Source organism: Gobio gobio, assembly GCF_949357685.1.
Source record: "Gobio gobio genome assembly, chromosome: 1".
NCBI lineage: Eukaryota > Metazoa > Chordata > Actinopteri > Cypriniformes > Gobionidae > Gobio > Gobio gobio.
Genome location: NC_137097.1, coordinates 30,280,895 through 30,300,946, shown reverse-complemented (window position 1 = coordinate 30,300,946; position 20,052 = coordinate 30,280,895). Strand labels below are relative to the sequence as shown.

Genomic DNA, 20,052 nt, shown 5'->3' with positions numbered 1-20,052 from the left:
GTAGGCAAAAAGTATCTACTACTTCCGGTGTGATTCTGAAGTGTGCATACGATGGACACTTGACTATCCCATAAGGCCACGGGAGAGGATTTATGAATGACAATGAAGTGACACTGACGCTGGTAGATCACATGATAATGACAACATGGGATGTAGTGCGTCTGGATTATATTTATATTCATACATACTATATAACGTACGTTTTTAGCAGTCATGAGGTACTTTTTCCAAATAATGCTCAAGAGAGTGTGTGAAATTTACTAGGGATACCCTCGACAAAAGATTTTTCTAGTCGACTAGTAGTTGTTCATTTAAGCAATTAGTCGACTAATTAATAAGCCATAAATCATAATGAGCCTTTCATTGCCTATACCGTATGTTATACATAATCAGCACTCAAACACGCATAACGCTTGAGTGTGTCATGAAAAACACACTCCAAACATTTGAATAATTTATCGATAATGTTAATCCGCAGAGATTTAGTTGACGATTCCGACTCGTCATCATCTCCACGCCTATTTGCACGTTTCATATGGATTACATAATCTGAGAATATTTGTTCTCCACTTGAATTGGTTCATTTAAAAGTAGACATTTCAGGCTTTCTATAGATATATTTCTCATGTCCAAAAATGCAGTAGGGCCTAACCAGCAATATACCATTGTTGTCGTTGTACAAGTAGGATGATTGGTCAGTGTTAATAATAATTAATAATTCATTTTATTTAAGGCGCCTTTCAGAACACTCAAGGTCACCACACATCAAAGTAGCAATAATAAAAATAAATAAAAAAAAATACAATAAAAAATGAACAGTAAAGAGCAATACCAATAAACCATAAAGAAATCAACATTTACAAACATGACCATCACAAACACAAAGTGCTAAAAGTGAGTGCACACAGTAATCACGAAGGAAAAGCTAGTCTAAATAAATGGGTTTTAAGTCTGGTTTTAAATTGAGGTAATGAATCAGAATTGCGGATGCTGACTGGGAGAGAGTTCCAGAGGCGAGGAGAATCACGGCTAAAAGCCCGATGACCCATAGTGGTTAAACGAGCCGGGGGTGCATGGAGAAGACCCAATGAGGAAGAGCGAAGAGTTCGAGAAGGGGTGTAGGGCTGTAAGAGAGCTGAAAGGTAGGATGGAGCAAGGTTATGAAGAGATTTGTAAGTGAGGAGAAGAATTTTAAATTCAATCCGGGATTTGATAGGAAGCCAGTGAAGCTGCTGAAGTGATGGAGTAATATGTTGAACTGATGGAGTCCGGGTTATTATTCGTGCAGCAGAATTTTGAATAAGTTGAAGTTTATGAAGAGATTTGTGTGGTAAACCAGATAAAAGAGAATTACAGTAATCAATGCGAGAGGTGATAAGCGAATGAACAAGAATAGCAGAACTACGCGGAGTGAGAAATGGACGGAGGCGAGAAACATTACGGAGATGAAAATAACAAGACCTGGTTATGTTATTAATGTGTGCTTCAAATGAAAGGGTGCTGTCAAAGATGACTCCCAAGTTCCTAACCTGACGGGAAGAAAAAACGGAGGAACCGTCAATGGATAAAGCAAAATTGCCGGACCTGGACAGAATAGAATTAGTGCCTATGAGGAGTACTTCAGTTTTACTGCCATTCAGTTTGAGAAAGTTGGCAGAAAACCGAAAAAACTGTTTGAGAAAGTGTTGTATTTGTCCCGCCCCTCCTCCACTGTGATTGGACGGCTGGGTAAAAAGTGGCAGTGACCAGAGCTGCCTATTACTTACGGTGACGCATTGCTGCCACATACATATAATTTTTTCCACTCAATTATGTCGTAATAATGAGATCGTATGTCGTTAAAACGTCAATTTTCTCGTTAAAACTACATATTTTCTCCTAATAAGGACATGTGTTGTATAGTGATGTGTACAAAAATATGCCTGTATCCATATTAGAGAATTTATATAGCCTTTGTCACACTTCCATGTTTAAAAAGCAGAAGCAAGCTCAGCGTAAAATAGGCTCTTCCGCTGCCTGTCTCAGTGGCAGTGCCCATAGTCTGAAATTGTTGTAATTTATTGATGTAGCCAGTAGCCTATAGTTCTTAACAGATAGCCATGGGTAACAGGTGTCATGGACCGCTCATGATTAGCCTCAGTTGCGTAACTTTAACCTAGTAATGACAGACCCAGGTGCAGCCACAAATATCATAACTATCTATAATAGGCCTACTGTAATTAAGACATATATTCAAGAAAAGACGCTACAGTTTCAGCCTTACTCAGAGGCTGCGGAAACATGGCCAGTGGGTTTGTTATGCACGTCAATCCATCCTTGGCGTTCTTGGTTTGCTTCTTATTTATTAAATATTCAGGCAATTAGTTGATGAAACTGTGATCAAAATTGAATTTTGTATAAATTGTATTTTTTACAATTTTATCACAGATATATTAAGTATTATTGTGTGTAATAGATAATATAATGATCTTAGTAAACGTCTTAAGATTTGAATACTTAAAGGCCCGGTTTCACAGACATGGCTTAGACCAAGCCAGAATTAGGCCTTAGTTCAATTAGGACATTTAAGTAACTTTTATAAACGTGCCATATAAAAAAAACATTGCTGGTGTGCATCTTGAGACAAAACAATGACACTGACATATCTTAAAATATCTCAGTGCAAGTTGCATTCAGTTAAAAATGCTCAAACATGCATTTTAGTCTAGGACTAGCTTATGCCTTGTCTGTGAAACCGGGGGAAAAACTTTTAAAAAGTGTTTTTGGCTGTGGGACAGCAGTTTGCACCAAATCTGTAGAATTGGAATTTCGGGCACACATTGTGTGTCCTTGTAGCCTGGATGCCAGCTAAACTTTAGCCCCGCCCACAACATTTGAGGTCAGGAAGTTCAGTCTGGACTTGATCGGTTGTGGAGCAACTATGCTCGAACCAGAGCTGTTCGGACCAATCAAATTGTCAGGGCGGGCTTTATACGATGATGACAGATGATCAACAGTTACGTAATCATCCACGTCACCAAAGAGCGTTTGGGTTGAATTTGTTTAAATCGGAGTATGACGACGTCAGGCTAAAGTACTCCGTGTATCCTTAAATTATTTTTATTACACCGGCAAAGATCGTTTACACTCGTCTTCTTCTACTTCTTCCAGCGTGCGTGCAGTTGAGTTCTGTTGACAACTATGCGTCGTTTTGTTGCTCTGGTTGGTTGCAAGTCTGTCCAATTGAGTGCAGAGGCATTTTCTTTACTGGTTCGGTTGAAACACGCCCCTTAAATCACAGCCCAATGGAGCAGACCAGACTCATATTCTGACTAGAATCTGAGTATGACGACGTCAGGCTAGTGTTCTTGTGGTGCGTCAGTCACATGGCATTTATGGTTCAGGGAATTGGCTTAAACAATGTGTGTACTTCTGGGGGCCCAGCCTTTTTTTATACTTATTAATATGTAGCTTCATTCAGCAATGTCTCGGGTAAAACAGGTTGTGTATGTTGTTATCCGCCCTGTAATTAAAACAAAACAACTTTCTAGGGTTTGATCTAAATTTATTGCATTTTATTAACCGTAAAACAAGTGACATCAATACCCCTAAAAACAGGGTTACAATCTGGCTATAACTGTGCAGATAGAAATCGCTCGATAGGGTGAACGCAAATAACGCACATTCTGTACCTGTGCCCCGGGACAGTTCAAGTAGGTGCGCCACAATACCATGATGAATCAACAAGACAAGCATTCAGGAGACAAACGGTTACATGTTAGTACAGTAAGAAGTGTTAAAAATATGAGGACTATAATGGGAATAAACCGACTTCACGTGAACTAATTCCTGTAGTGTACGATCTGATCTGACAGTAGTCTATTGCTTTCTGTAACGTTAGCAAATATAAAAGTGTCAAAAAGAATAAAGTTTCTAAAAATTTGTTAAGAAAATATATATATATATATATATGGCTGAAGAGGGTGAATTTTAAATGCCCGAAGAGCATCAAGGTGTTGATATAATGATTATTGAGATTGACACTAAATGTCCCACAGGATCCATTCGATATTTCAGACAGCCACATCTACGGAGGACGCTGAGACCTCACACACAACGCATGAAATCCCCCAAAAGAAAGAAAATATGGAAAATACACTTTGAGTAAATAAAACGAAGACTGTTTTTCGGATCACCGCACATATTTATGTCTTGAAATGAAGTTGCAAGCAAGCCCATTTTTCCACAATCAAAAAATACTCGTTACTTTAATAGGAAAATATATTATTTAAATTATTTAATGATCACTATTTGTTGTATTTGAATTAAAATGAGTTAAAAATTATATTGTGCTTAGGGAGATTTAATTGTGATGAAAATGTTCCTAAAAACAGTCTTTATTTTCTTTATGCAAAACATTTTTTCCAAGATTGAGAAGTGAAATGTGGCGTGTTTTTGCATGGCCTTACGTTATAGTATAACCCCCCTCCCTCCCTCCTTCCCCCCCACACACCCCCAAAAACAACTGGCAAAAAGTGTGCCCATAACCCCATGAGGAAGAAATCTGTTGGGACGCCTCATCCTTCCTTCCATTAACTGATCGTCACATTTAAGCGTGAGGTAAGCGAACCTCACCGATAACTCTTTCAATATCCCTGGCTTCACATTAGCCAATGGTTAGCTCTGGTTTGCCAAACGGTTGCAGCCCTTTAGGGGGTAGAAAGCAATAAATGGGGTGCCGCCCCATGCTAACGTAGTGCTATTTGGCAAGATCTTCATTTCGTTCAAACAAAGACTGTAAACAAACATTTATGGGTTCTCAATGGAAGGAACCAACTTCAGGATACGGTTAACCGTCTAAAAGTTAATATCCATTAGTCAAAGGCCGCAGCTCGTCCAATAGCATGTGTTTATCTAAGGGAGACGCGTCAGGGAAATCAATATTTTACTACTATGTCTCTATTGATAAAAGTTTTGTGAAGGTATAAAGTTGTACTGGTAATTACAAATGGAGGAAAAAAATGAAAAGCATGGTCTCATTTCTAACTTCTCCCCCGTAGAAATACAGTTTGGATCGCAGCAATCTGTCCTGACGGCTCTAGAGGAGGGAGCATTTCCTCCCCCTCTTCTTGACAGGAGGAGGGCACAGGACGGCCCGGATGGCCTCGTCGAACACCGTCTTCAGGCCGCGCTGTGTGAGCGCCGAGCACTCCAGATACTTCACAGCCCCTGAGAAACACAGACAAACACTTGCTTAGCCCGAACATTTTGAAAGACATTTAGGCACTGTGAAATCAATGGCAAATTAGCATATCGCAGAAAACATTTACCAATTAATAAAGCAGTTAAAAACTAAAGTGAATAAATTTAGTAGAAAGAAAGAGTAGAGTCCAAAAAAAATAAATTTTTAAGGTGAAATGATTTCAATGTCCTCCTGTTTTCATGAGGCGTTTAAGCACCTACCGATCTCTTTGGCCATGGCCAGGCCCTGAGGGTAGGTGATGGGAGTGAGCTTCTTCTCCTTCAGTTTCTCAATGGTGTCCTTATCGTCTCTCAGATCCAGCTTGGTTCCCACCAGGATGATCGGAGTGTTTGGACAGTGGTGTCTCACTTCTGGATACCACTGAACACACAAGACATTTCGCATTTAATCACAACATCCAGCACAGGTGAGAAATGGGCATGCAGTTTGAATCCTAAACATGATTCAATATTATTTCAAGAATAATATAAAATTGTCTGCTAGGTAGTGACGCACCGATCATGATTTTGCATGGCCGATTCCGATAAAGATTTTTTTTTCAAGAAAACTGTCCGATTCCGATACCTGAATTTTTGTTTTTGTTTTTTTTTACACAATAAAAGAATGAAAGTATACATGAACAAGATGTTTATTTGGTATTTAACAGGCTAAATTGGCTTTTGGCTAATGAAAACAAGTCCTCAATCTGAAATTAAAAGGAAATTTAATTGGAAATTAAAAGGCTGAAAGGTGAAATTAAAAGGCAACAACTGCATATTCTGCAATCCAAACAAAGATATTACTTAAATCAGCATTTGTTTTTAAATTCAGTGTAAAGAAAAAAAGTCTTTACCAGTGAAATTAAATAAAACCAAAGTATATAATTGTTCCAAAATGTTAAATCAAATAATGTTTAGTGCAACGAAAAAAACTAAGATGCTACAGCAGGTGCTTTTTAAATCAAATTAAGTCAATGTAATTTTAAGGTAAAATAAAAGGTAACACTTTAGAATAATGGTCATTAGTTAATGTATTAACTAACATGAACTAACCATGAGCAGTACATTTGTTACTGTAGTTGTTCATCTTTGTTAACGTTAGTTAATATAAACATCACAGTGCATTAACTAATGTTAACAAGATTTTAATAATGCATTAGTAAATGTTGAAATTAACATTAACAAAGATTAATAAATGCTTTATAAGCGCAGTTCATTATTAGTTAATGTTAACTAATGTAGTTAACTAATATTAACTAATGACCATTATTCTAAAGTGTTACCAAATAAAAATTACCATCCTATAGGCTACAGAACTGATAGTATTTCATTTCTAAAGTGCATGCATGTTCTTCTTTAGGCTACAAAAAGAAGTATTTCGGCTTTGTCACAAGTTAGTCTGTTTCGTTCTCATCCGATCCAACACGTGAGAAGCTGAGCTGAACAAACGCTCACTATCTGCGCTTGTGCAGGGCGCGGAGAGGTAAGCTCGCGCAACTTCAGCTCGCGCAGGAAAGCGGCTCTTCATTCCCTTCAGCGCATCTTCCCTCAGTTCTCCAGTTTCCGTTTGTAACACACAAGTGACATGTTCGCGAATGATTGCAATATAGGCGTATGTGCACGCGGGCGCACTTCCGGATAAATCGGCAGAAAAATACAAAGAAAACCGTTCCGTTTTTTGGCCGGTCAACCGGTGCATCCCTACTGCTAGGTTGGTTCTACCTTGTACTTTGGGGGGAAAAGCGCTTACCTTTGCTCGGACATTCTCAAAAGAGGCGGGACTCACAAGGGAGAAGCAGATGAGAAACACGTCCTATGGGACAAAAGCATTTGTGATGTAACAATGGAGATAGTCAGATGTGTTCCCACTACATATGCAAGCGCTTTTTGAAATGTGCAAGACCTCTCAGACTGACATTTGACAAGAAATGCTGTTGCGTAGAAGTGACAATGTGCACTCAAAGAAACGTATGATTATATTTGAAGTGTCAATCTTACTGTTTGAGGGTAGGACAGGGGACGGAGCCTGTCATAATCCTCCTGTCCGGCTGTATCCCAGAGACCCAGATTCACTGGCTTCCCATCCACCATCACATTTGCAGAATAATTATCAAATCTGTCAATTGAAAAATGTAATCCTTTTAACTTTAATGTGTTCACAATGTAAAAACTGCACATAATGTAATAAGTATTACATTATTATTGTAATAAAATGTTCATAATGTAATAATTCTCAAAACGTAATCAAATCTTGAGCTCAATGAAATCATTTTTACATTATGAGAAATGTATTACATTATAAACTAACCAAAAACATGTCATTTTCATTATTGTAATAACTTAAAACATAAAATATTAGCATTCCCTTACAGTACATTTAAAAAAAATCTAAACCCAGTCTTAAACTACCTACAAAATGCAACAGATTTAAATATTCATGCTATTATTATTATTATTATTATTAAACAAAGCATTGGAACGAGACGCACTGAATGAAAATGCACATTCCCCCGGTAATCCTCGTAAACAAAACAGACTGTGCAACTAAACAGTATTTAAATGTTTTACACAGCCATTCAGTTTTCTGTATTCGCTACGGTGCTCATCACATAACCAAATACTTAATACTTCAAGACTTATGGCTATTTATTTTCAAACTTAAAAATTTTATATTTCAATCTGGACTACATGCTGTTTGAATATGTACTGATTCTGTTGTTGTTCAGTCACACACTTTACATAAAGCCTCCATTATTTAACATTAGTTAATTGATTAGTTAACAAACTTGACAATTACAAATACTTCTAAAGCATTTATTAATCTTAGTTAAATGTACATTTTGAAAACTAACATTATCAAAGAATAACTTCAGTAAAAATTTAGCTATTCGCTCTTTGTTAATGTTAATGCATTAACTAGTGAGACCTTATTGTAAAGTGTTACCTATTGTTCTTTATCATTCTTTTGCACTTTAATCTGTTTTAAATATGTGTTTACTTTATACATTTTTGTGTATTAATTTATTGTATTTCTTTTTGTTATAAGAAAGTTATTAAACCTGTTAAACCATAAACTACTATTAAACCATACCTATAGTATGACAACACTTTTTTTGCAACTTATTTCAATATCGTGATAATACCGTATACCGTGATAAAAGCTTCAGCAATTAATCGCAACATGAAAATTTGATACCATCACATGCCTACTCCCTAATACATGGAAATAGTAGGAAAGTCTGACGAAAACAATCTTTTTTCAAATTGTGACTGAATTACACAGAAAGCAAGTAAAGAGCTCCTTTAATTATCACTGAAGCTGTCGGTCAGTTTAGTGTGATAAAAATTAGGTCTTTGCACATTACTGTTCTTAATAAAAGAATTTAATCTGCATATTAATTCAAGCTCAGTGCTTCACTGTTAAATTTACAATAAACAAAACATGTACCGTATTTTCCGAACTATAAGTCGCTCCGGAGTATAAGTCAAAAAATGCATCATGAAGAGGAAAAAAACATATACAAGTCGCACTGGACTATAAGTCACATTATACTGGACTAAAACGCCGGCTTCACAGCGCACACGCAAGCGTTGGCAGGGCAGAAGCAGTGCGTATGGAGAGCGGGAGCCGTGCGCGAGCGCCCGCTGTGCATTCACACTGGCAGCATTTGTCTCGCGCAGCTGAGCCTCTTTTGAGCCCTCTTTTTTCAGGGGTAGGCTACAGGAGCAGCATACAGTGCCCTCGCGCGGCTGTAGACGTAGCTAAATGTTTATTCTTGTCAGTCAGTATGAATTAATTTTGATATACAAGTCGCAGCTGACTATAAGTTGCTGACAAACTATGGAAAAAGTGTGACTTATATAGTCCGGAAAATACGGTAATATTATTAGTAACTGCACGTATTCATGCAAAACAATAGTAGTTTTATGACTAAATTAAAAATTCCCCCAGCGCCACCAAATCAGGTGCTGACACCATCTGCTAAAAAATGTAAGTCTGGAGCCCTGTCTGTGCTGAAATCTTTAAGCTAATCTAACAAACAATGAAATGATTTCTATGTGAATGATTGATAGTTGAGTAGGGACACACTCACACTGTGGGGATGTATTCTCCAGGAAAGGCGTTGGTGGTGTAGCTGATCAGCAGGCATGTTTTACCCACAGCTCTGGAATGAAGAAGAAGATCAACACGTCATGGCGATGGTAAACACAACACACACAATTGCATGATCCAGGATAGTATCGGTAACCAGTTGAAAAACTTGTCTGTGAGTCATTCGGTCAGAGAAAGTCTCATATGACGATCGCTGTAGGGCAGAGAATTTATTTTGTGCAGTTGACTTCCTCTTAAAACCGAAAGCAGTTTTGCAAACATTTTAAAATGTAAAAAGAAAAGCTGTACATGTTAATTGAAACTGAAACAAATGTCCTCCACAACACAATCAACGTATTTAACTGAAATGAGTCCATTAACAGGTTAACTATGAAGAAAAATATTCTAATTAAATGTTTTAACCACGTAAAACCTGATTTTTTTTGGGGGGGGGAGCAGTTTGTTGAACTTAATATAAATACAAGGAATATAATTGAATATAAAAGAAAATATAAAAAAAAAACAATTTCATATGTGTATCATATTTGACAGTTAGCTTTTAAGATGCAGTGAGAATATGGAGCAAATATACAGATAGAGGGAAAAAAACACCTACATTTTATTTAGAAGCCCAAACTGAGCAAAATCATGCAATCTGGTGCAGATGCTGATATTTAAATGGCTAAAAGCAAGATGAAAGTCTGATCGCTTGTAATGTAAATCAATGAGATCTTTATAACAGTATAATATCAGTTCTCACGCTACACCGATCAGGCATAAGTAACATTATGAATAACACTGACATCCCTTCATCACGGCACCGGTTAGTGGGTGGGATATATTAGGCAGCAAGTGACACAGGAAAAATGGGCAAGCGTAAGGATTTGAGTGAGTTTGACAAGGGCCAAATTGTGATGGCTAGACGACTGGGTCAGAGCATCTCCAAAATTGCAGTTCTTGTGGTGTGTTCCCGGTCTGCAGTGGTCAGTATCAAAAGTGCTCCAAGGAAGGAACAGTGGTGAACCGGCGACAGGGTCATGGGCGGCTAAGGCTCATTGATGCACGTGGGGAGCGAAGGCTGGCCCGTGTGGTCTGATCAAACAGACGAGCTACTGTAGCTCAAATTGCTCAAGAAGTTAATGCTGGTTCTGATAGAAAGGTGTCAGAATACACAGTGCATCACAGTTTGTTGCGTATGGGCTGCATAGCCGCAGACCAGTCAGGTGCTGTGTAATATCATTGCGGCGCTGCACCCATGGTACGGCAGCAAAGTTCCTTGATTATTACGCAGGAATGAGAGTATAGTTCCTAGCCATATAGAAAATATAGACTAGAAAATCGCAACTTTTCATTTTCCGTCAGGCTTAGTACACAATGTAACTACAGAAGTGTCAAGTTTTCAATAGGAAAAATATTGAAAGTCTTTGGTCATTTTTTGAGCGAGATGCTAACGGTCTAATCAGATTCAATGATCTATGCTAAGCTATGCTAAAAGTGCTACCACCAGACCCAGAGATCGGCTGAACGGACTCTAAAAAGGTAAAACTCAACTCTTTAACTCTAGGGGAGTAGGAAAATGAGCCTGTTTTTTTTTTCCTAAGTGGAGTGTTCCTTTGAAGAGAGCTTGTTTTTTGGAGACAATGATATTCTGAAACACAGGAATATTATAACCGAGGAAACATTTTATTTATTGTGTTTATTGTGGACCAGTGTATTTAGAAATATTAACTGGAATATTCCATAGAACAAATATCTATTATCCATCTGGCTTTAATTACACACAAAGATTTTTTGGGTGGATGTGGAAAATGACATTAGAAGGAAAACAAGTGTTATAATTAAATTAAATAATTTTGATAAATGTATGTATTATTCCAATGAAAGTAATAATAATTTAACTTTTATTGTACAACTTTTTATCATTTGGAAAAAATGTTATATACACAAGAAGAAATGGTCAAGATTCAAGACAAATGTTCTTCATTTTCTTCAGGAGACAAAGGACTATTGCACCAGTTTGGAGAACATTGTCAATAAAAAACAAGGGTCAAGGGTTTATACACTCTGGCATGTTTTAGTTTTTTTTGTGTGTGTGTGTATTAATATGTACATTTTTGTATTTTGTACTGTATACTAGGGCTGGGTAAATTTGTTATTTGAAAAAAACAATTCTCATTTTTATGAACCAATATCGATTCTTAAATCCCAAGAAACGATTAGTCCTCCTGTTTTTAGTTGATGAATGAACAGAGCATTGTAGAGCCCCTCCCATCCAATAAATCACAATAATCTTTGTGCTCTGTTCCTTTTTATATGACACAAAGACTCAGATTTCAAATTACATTATTTATTACGAAATTCAAAAACATAAATACCGTTTTGGCACTAAAGGCTTGACAGATAAGCTCAGCTCAAGAGAAGCGGCACATGAACTGATCTTCTCTTCCGCTTTAATACCAGTTACAGCACGAAATAAACATAAATGAATTAAAAGGCATGTTAAAATATAGAGTACAACTTACCGAAATCCATATGTCACATGCAATCGATCATTGTTTCAACCGCAGAAAGACGATGTCTTATAAACAATGTCATGTAACGTCACATTTACCTCAGAAAAACCATATCCAGTGACCATAAACTCATTAGTCTGCTAGAAAAATTTAACTCTAGAGGAGCATTTTGCTAAATATATGCACCACATTACATAGACCAGGAGTTTTCAAACTTCATGATGCCAAGGACCCCCAAATATGATGAACCTTTTATGAGGGACCCCCTTCCTAAAATCCATCTATATATTTTTAGATAAAAAGTAAGTGTGACATTGTAAATACTAGGGATGGGCAACAGTGGTCGAGTAATCGAGAACTCGAACGTGACAGCGATAATCGATCATGAGAACGATGATCGCCCTGAAAAAAAAATATTTGTCTCTTTTTTTATTGGTTATTGCGTCGTTTTGCGCTGTACCGGAGGTCTGATTGGTTAGCGTTATACAGCACGCCTCCAGACCGCGGCGAAATAAAGTGAAACTGAGGCGTGCACTGCAGAGATGTCTGGAATCACTGTGATCATTGAATGGTTAGTGAAAGATGTGCAGCGCCAATCTGTCATAGCCTGCATAGCATTATAATGAGAACATGATGGAAATATAATGCTGTAAATGATCTGTGCTCAGTATCAGCTGATCCACAGAGAAACTAGCGAGAACACTCAGACTAGCGCGTGAAGTTCATGTGCGCATTCGCGTCCTTATCTGCAGATGCACGTTGTAAGATTACTTTTATGTTGTCTATCAGATTAATCTAATATAATAATCGTTTGGTTGAGCTTAATAAGCTATCAAAGCGCTGCTGTTATACCGGCTGTTCATTCTCTTCAGTTTCAGCTCAAACGCATATTTCATGCTCGACATGATGGTTTAGAGACCGTCATTCTTTTCAGATAGGCTATTTCTTTCTCAGAATCATTGACATTAGTAATGCAGCAGTGCTATACTGTTCTCATATTTTTTAACAGTAGACCTATAGTTATTTAAAGTTGTTTTTCGTTATGAGTTCGAAAACGCGCAGTGATGTCTGTAAACGCTTCGATCATGAATAATAAAATTAAGTGCATGATGTGCAGAGTCAATCTGTCAAAGCATTATAATGAGAACACGATTTTAATAAAATGTTTCTGTGTGCTTTCGTTGTCCGTGTATCAGCGTTGTTAAAGGGTTAGTTCACCCAAAAATGAAAATTCTGTCAGTAATTACTCACCCTCATGTTGTTCCAACCATGTAAGACCTTTGTTCATCTTCGGAACATAATTTAGTATATTTTTGATGAAATCTGAGAGCTGTCTCACTCCTCCATAGGCTTTCAGAGGGAATGAAACTTGATGGCCCAGAATAGTAAGTAAAAACGGCATTTAAGGAGTCCAAATGACTACAGTGGCTCTGTATTATTGTTGTTCAATTTGAGCCTCTGACGAGAGTTTGCGGGAGTGCCACGACGCATGCGCGAGAACTGAGATTAACCCTACTCCGAAAGAGTGAGCAGCCAGTAACAAGTAGTAGTAGAAGAAGAACGCCGTAATCTCAGTTCTCGCGCATGCGTCGTGGCACTCCCGCGAACTCTCGTCAGAGGCTCAAATTGAACAACAATAATAGTGGTATAAAGTCATTATTTTTGTTGTTTTTTCCGCTCAAAAAGTATTTTCGTCGCATGATAGACTTAATACAGAGCCACTGTAGTCATTTGGACTCCTTAAATGCCGTTTTTACTTACTATTCTGGGCCATCAAGTTTCATTCCCTCTGAAAGCCTATGGAGGAGTGAGACAGCTCTCAGATTTCATCAAAAATATACTAAATTATGTTCCGAAGATGAACAAAGGTCTTACATGGTTGGAACAACATGAGGGTGAGCAATTACTGACAGAATTTTCATTTTTGGGTGAACTAACCCTTTAAGGGAAGAGCGCATTCAAAATGTTCCGTTTCAAACCTGCGCCTGTCAAATCTAGCGCGCTGAAGTTCACGTGCGCATTCACGTCCTTTTGTGTTGATTTATGTCGTAATAGGTTCATAATAATCTTCATATTAATATTGATATAGGGTGCTTTTGGTTGAGTTTATTAACCAGCTAGCAAGCTCTGCAGGGTGGTGTTATTTCACAGTTTCAGCTCAAAGGCAATGCTCGACATTATTGACTTGGTTTGAGACGGTCATTTTATAAAGATGTTTCTTTTTCAAAGACATTTATGCATCATAATCTAGCAGTTATTTTTAGTTTTATATGTTCATGTTTTCATATACCTGTTTTCATGTCACTTGTATTTGTCAACAACCATTTTCATAACAGTTTTCATTATCTCAATGACGGACCAGCCCCGCCCCCTGCACAAGCCCCGCCCCCGAGTACTCGTTTTTGAGACCTATCGATGATCGAAATGAGAAATTGACAAAAATGCCCATCCCTAGTAAATACAGCATATTTTTTCCAAACTTAAATTGGCTATACTAAATGTTGGATGAATAAACCTGAAGAACAACATGTTCAATTAAAAATTATTTGTAGCAACTTTCATACTAAATTCATGCAAGCAGTAACGTACTGCGTTAAACAGAAACGGTTAAAATGTTCGGTAGACTTTATCCATTTTTGCTTTGTCTTTTTATTCTTTAAAATGTTCTGGGGACCCCTTAGAGCCTTCTGGAGGACCCCTGTTTGAACACCCCTGACAGGATATTGATTTTCATTTTTAATGTTCTTCAATATTTAATGCATGTATGAATAAATCTGGCAAGTTTTTATGACAGCCACCATTTAAATGTTTATATATATATAAAAAACGAATTGGAGTAGAAATATGACTATGTAACTGTAAAGTTAATATTATAACTTTGGTTATCACTTTTCAATAAGGTTTCATTAACTAATAATGAACTGCACTTATAAAGGCATTTATTTATCTTTGTTAATTTCAACATTTACTAATACTTTATTAAAATCTTGCTTACATAGTTAATGCACTGTGAACAAACAGAACAAACCATGAACAGCTGATTTTTATTATTTTATTATTTATTGTACTGCTCATGGTTCATGTTAGTTAATACATTAACTACTGTTAACTAATGAAACCTTATTGTAAAGTGTTAACATAACGTTATTTTTTTAAACATAATTGAGTGTAATGTAAGTGTTTGTTTACAAATCAGTTCATTTTACCTTCAATATTATAGTAGGCTACAACTGACTCCCATAGTTTATAGCATTAGTTCAGAAATGTGTTCTCCTTGAGAAAATTGGCCATGTATTGTACCTGATATATATAAAAAATAATCGATATTGAATCGAATTGTGAAATGAGTGTCAACAATACCCAGCCCTACAGTAACTTATACTAAGCTTATCTGGCTATTGGCTAATATAAAAAAAGAAGTCTATGAGCCCCCAAAACGCGGTGTAAAGCAGGCTTTGAGACACAGCCAGTGTGAGAAAGCGATCCCAGTCCTGTCAGCACAGAGGCAGTCAGTTACTCACCCGTCCCCGACGACCACACACTTGATGGCCTGCATGACTTCAACTCGATGTTCACTCTCCCTCCGCGCGAAACTACACGAGATCAGGCAAATAAACGACGCTGTTCAAACAACACTTGTTACAACTGTAAATTACGACGCTTTTGTAGATTATGTTCTCTTCCTACTCTCATTCCCACACACAGGAATGAAGTCGAGTAAGAAAGTTTGAAGCCACCACCCAAGACAGGAAGTGACTCCTCTACAGATTTACAAGCGCACTTCCGCTCGGGTCTCTCCAGAATAAAAGTCCTCCGGCTAACACCCGTCTTTATTTCTTTCTTTGCTTGATTATTTAAATAATATTCCTCATGATAGGACGTCAAAAGTGTATTAAATAAATAAATACACAGCTGAAAGCTGGAAATGTGATACGATCCTGGACAGAAATCTGACCAAAAACAAGCTGAGTGAGAGCATGTCTCTGCATATAAACCACACAAATGTACAAAATATATTAATATATCACAAATATGTTTTACAAGAGGGTAATATTTATTTATGTTAAATATATAACATGTTTACACGAAGGGGAAGTTTTATAAATATATTTAAAAGAACAGAAAAGGTTAAACAATACACATAAGTGTTTAAAATCAAGAAAAAAATTATAGTATTTGGTCTCCTAGATCTGTGAATTTCTTATTTCTGTAATAAAAAAATAAAAAAAGATGTCTAGGCTATATACAGTTCATTTTTGTTAAATGTCTAAAATTCAAGCGTCAAATTTTCTTATTTTTTAATATTTCATATTCGGGACAGTGTATATTCATTCCGACATACATTACAGGTATATCTTTATTTATTACTTTATTTGTTTTCATCTAGGTGACTATTATTTAACATGAATGTTTTTATTTTTTTATTGAACGCATGCAAAAGCAAATATTTAACATTAATTTTAGGGAATTAAACTATGGTTACGCTGAGGTTTACCGGAAGTAGAGATTGACAACATCCGGTCGCGAGTGCAGCAGCAGCAGCAGCATCTTCCCATCTTCCCTAGACCAAATAATAACAGGGTGGCGGAGGATGATTTCGGCGGGTGTGAGATGACCGTCAGATCAGTATCGCTCATCATGTGTCGCCTGTGAGAGTCGGTGAAGCGTCTCCTCTTATGGCGGGACTGTCGCATTTAGTGCTGCGCGTGTCGGGCTCGTACGGGGTGTTTTCCAAAGGGCTCAGCCGGACTCTGCTCATCTTCTTTGATCTCGCCTGGAGACTCAGAGTCAGATTCCCCTACCTCTATGTCATCGCCTCCATGATGTTTAACGTGCGACTACAGGTGCGAGTCTGTCTGTCTGTCATTCTGTGTATTTGATTGCCTATCTATCTCTATCCGTCTGTCTGTCTGTCTGTCTGTTTGTCTATGTATCCGTCTGCTTGTCCAACCGTCTGTTTGTCTATCTGTCTGATTGTCTGTCTATCCATCTGTCTGTCTATACGTCTGTCTGTCTGTCTATCCATCTGTCTGTCTGTCTATCTGTCTGTCCATCCGTCTGTCTGTCTATCTAACTAACTATCCGTCTGTCTATCCATCTGTCTGTCTGTACGTCTGTCTGTCTAACTATCTGTCTGTCTATCCATCTTTCTGTCCGTCTATCCATCTGTCTATACGTCTGTCTGTCTGTCTGCATTGTCTATCTATCTATCTGTCTATCCATCTGTTTGTCTGTCTATCCATCTGTCTGTCTGTCCGTCCGTCTATCTATCCTTCTGTCTATCTGTCTGTTTGTCCATCCGTCTGTTTGTCTGTCTATCCATCTGTCTGTCTATCTATCTATTCGTCTGTCTACCCATCCTTCTGTCTATCTATCATCTGTCTGTCTGTCTATACATCTGTCTGTCTGTCTGTCTGTTTGTTTGTCTGTCTGTCTATCTAACTGTCTGTCTGTTTGTCTATGTATCCGTCTGTCTGTCTATCTGTCTGTCTGTCCATCTGTCTATCTATCTAACTAACTATCCATCTGTCTATCTCTGTCCATCTGTCTATCCGTCTGTTTGTCTATCCATCTGTTTGTCTGTCTATCCATCTGTCTGTATGTCTGTCTATATGTCTGTCTGTCCATCTGTCTATCCGTCTGTTTGTCTATCCATCTGTTTGTCTGTCTATCCATCTGTCTGTATGTCTGTCTGTCCATCTGTCTATCCGTCTGTTTGTCTATCCATCTGTTTGTCTGTCTATCCATCTGTCTGTATGTCTGTCAATATGTCTGTCTATCCATTCGTCTGTCTGTCTATATGTCTATCTGTCCATCTGTCTATCTATCTGTCTGTTTGTCTGTCAATTTATCTGTATGTCTGTCTGTCTATACGTCTGTCTGTCTGTCTGTCTATCCATTACATTTACATTTACATTTATGCATTTAGCAGACGCTTTTATCCAAAGCAACTTACAACTTGGGGGTACAATAAGCGATTGGTCGTGAAGAGTCGAGTGAGCGCAACAAGTGCATGAAATACTTAGTCCGTGTACATTTCTCAGTGTAGCACAGGCTAGAGTAGGGAGGGAAAGAGGAGGAGAAAGAGGAAAGGAAAGTTTTTTTTTGTTGTTTTTTTTGTTGTGCTCATGGAAGAGATGAGTTTTTAGTTGACTTTTGAATGTTGTCAACGAATCAGCATTTCGGATGGCGGTGGGCAGATCGTTCCACCAGCTGGGAGCGTTGAATGAAAATGTTCTGGAAAGGGATTTTTTGCCTCTCTGTGATGGTACCACAAGCCTTCGCTCCTTAGCTGAACAAAGGCTTCTGGTGGGGGTGTGGATTCGTAGAATTGAGTCAAAGTATGCAGGAGCTGAGCTCGTGGTGGCTCTGTAGGCAAGCATCAGCGCCTTAAACTTGATGCGAGCAGCGAGTGGTAGCCAGTGCAGAGAGATAAAGAGTGGTGTGACGTGAGTCCTTTTGGGCTCGTTGAAGACCAGACGTGCCGCTGCATTCTGGATCATTCGAAGTGTTTGGATCGCACAAGAGGGGAGTCCAGCCAGAAGCGCATTCCAGTAGTCAAGTCTAGAAATAACCAGGGCCTGGACAAGAAGCTGTGTTGCGTGTTCTGTTAGGAACGGTCTGATCTTCCTGATGTTGTAGAGCGCAAACCTGCATGAGCGAGCGGTCTTAGCAATGTGTTCTCTGAAGGACAACTGGTCATCAAATGTAACTCCAAGATTTCTGACTGATTTTGAAGGGGAGATCAGGGATGCACCTAGCTGGATGGTGAAGTCATGTTGCATAGTGGGACTGGCGGGACAGATGAGGAACTCAGTCTTTGCCAGGTTGAGCTGTAGGTGATTTTTACTCATCCATGCAGAGATGTCAGCCAGACAGCTGGAGACTCGTGCAGCTACTGTGGGGTCGTCTGGTTGGAATGAAAGGTAGAGCTGAGTGTCATCCGCATAGCAGTGATATGAGAAGCCATGTGCCTGAATGATGGGACCCAATGAAGTAGTGTAAATGGAGAAAAGGAGAGGTCCAAGCACTGAGCCCTGAGGAACCCCCGTGGTCAGTTGATGCGCTTGGGATTCCGCTCCTCTCCAGGCAACCTTGAAGGACCTACCTGTGAGATAAGATTCAAACCAATGGAGCGGAGTCCCTGTGATGCCCAGTGATGAGAGGGTGGACAGAAGAATTTGATGATTTACCGTGTCAAAGGCAGCAGATAGATCAAGGAGGACGAGGACTGATGATTTGGACTCAGCTTTAGCTATCCGCAGGGCTTCGGTGACCGACAGTAGTGCAGTCTCTGTGGAGTGGCCCCTTTTGAAACCGGATTGGTTAACGTCCAGCTGATTATTCTGTGAGAGGAAGGATGAAACAAAAGGGAGTAGCTCGTGCTGGCCTAAAAGAAAGGTGTTGCTGAGTCTTCTGGATGGACCCAGGTCTCAGTCAAGGCCAGGATTTTGAGAGCGGATTGAGTGGCAAAGGCTGGAATGAAGTCAGCTTTATTGACAGCTGACTGACAATTCCATAGCCCCACAGAAAAAGAAAGAGACGGAGGGGCATTAGAGGAGGAGGGAACAGGACGTAGATTAGCTGTGTTACGGTGCCGGCTACGTGTACGTGTAATAGTGGGGCGTGGTTGAGAAATAACGGGAATGGAGTGGACGCACATGGTTAGAGAGAGGAAAGGAAGATGAAAGGAGGAGAATGGAGATAACTCGGTGCCTTATGGGAGTCGTTGCCCGCGTCGGTCTTCACACGCGGAGGCTGAAAACGCGGGCTCTATCCATCCGTCTGTCTGTCTATACGTCTGTCTGTCTATCTGTCCGTCTCTGTCTGTCTATCTATCTGTCTGTCTGTTTGTTTGTCTATCCTTCTGTCTGTTCATTATCTATCTATCTATCTATCTATCTATCTATCTATCTATCTATCTATCTATCTATCTATCTATCTATCTGTCCGTCTGTCTGTCTGTCTGTATCTGTCTGTCTATACGTCTATCTTTCGGTCTGTCCGTCCGTCTGTCTATCTGTCCGTCTGTCTATCTGTCTGTCTGTTCATTATCTATCTATCCGTCTGTCTGTCTGTCTGTCTGTCTGTCTGTCTGTCTGTCCGTCTATCTATCTATCCTTCTGTCTATATGTCTGTCTGTCTGTCTGTCTATCTATCTATCTATCTATCTATCTATCTATCTATCTATCTATCTATCTATCTATCTATCTATCTATCTATCTG

The 20,052-nt window shown here is 38.7% G+C and overlaps 2 protein-coding genes across 2 annotated transcripts in view; one reads left to right on the top strand and one right to left on the bottom strand.

The window, feature by feature from the left end:
* Positions 1-3,528: 3,528 nt before the first annotated feature.
* Positions 3,529-15,588, bottom strand: LOC307131797 (ras-related C3 botulinum toxin substrate 1-like). The gene is made up of 6 exons (XM_079825735.1): positions 15,348-15,588; positions 9,315-9,386; positions 7,219-7,336; positions 6,971-7,033; positions 5,443-5,602; positions 3,529-5,208 (listed from the first exon to the last, which is right to left on the bottom strand). Exons 1-6 carry the CDS (start codon positions 15,380-15,382, stop codon positions 5,078-5,080), a joined length of 579 nt encoding a protein of 192 aa, XP_079681861.1. The 5' UTR covers positions 15,383-15,588; the 3' UTR covers positions 3,529-5,077.
* Positions 15,589-16,349: 761 nt separating this feature from the next.
* smim10l3 (small integral membrane protein 10 like 3) overlaps positions 16,350-20,052 on the top strand; it is a 5,657-nt gene continuing 1,954 nt past the window's right edge. Inside the window, exon 1 of the mRNA XM_079812840.1 lies at positions 16,350-16,670. Within this exon, the coding sequence (XP_079668966.1) occupies positions 16,503-16,670 (168 nt within the window). The 5' untranslated portion in view covers positions 16,350-16,502. The remainder of the gene's footprint in view (positions 16,671-20,052) is intronic.

Bases quoted from the DNA above. Each gene is read 5' to 3' on its own strand.
- LOC307131797 (XM_079825735.1), bottom strand. From the start codon at position 15,382: ATGCAGGCCATCAAGTGTGTGGTCGTCGGGGACGG. The intron at 5,603-6,970 runs GTAAGCGCTTTT...TTGTGTGTTCAG, and splicing joins TTGAGAATGTCCGAGCAAAG to TGGTATCCAGAAGTGAGACA. The intron at 5,209-5,442 runs GTAGGTGCTTAA...TGTGTTTCTCAG, and splicing joins GGCCATGGCCAAAGAGATCG to GGGCTGTGAAGTATCTGGAG.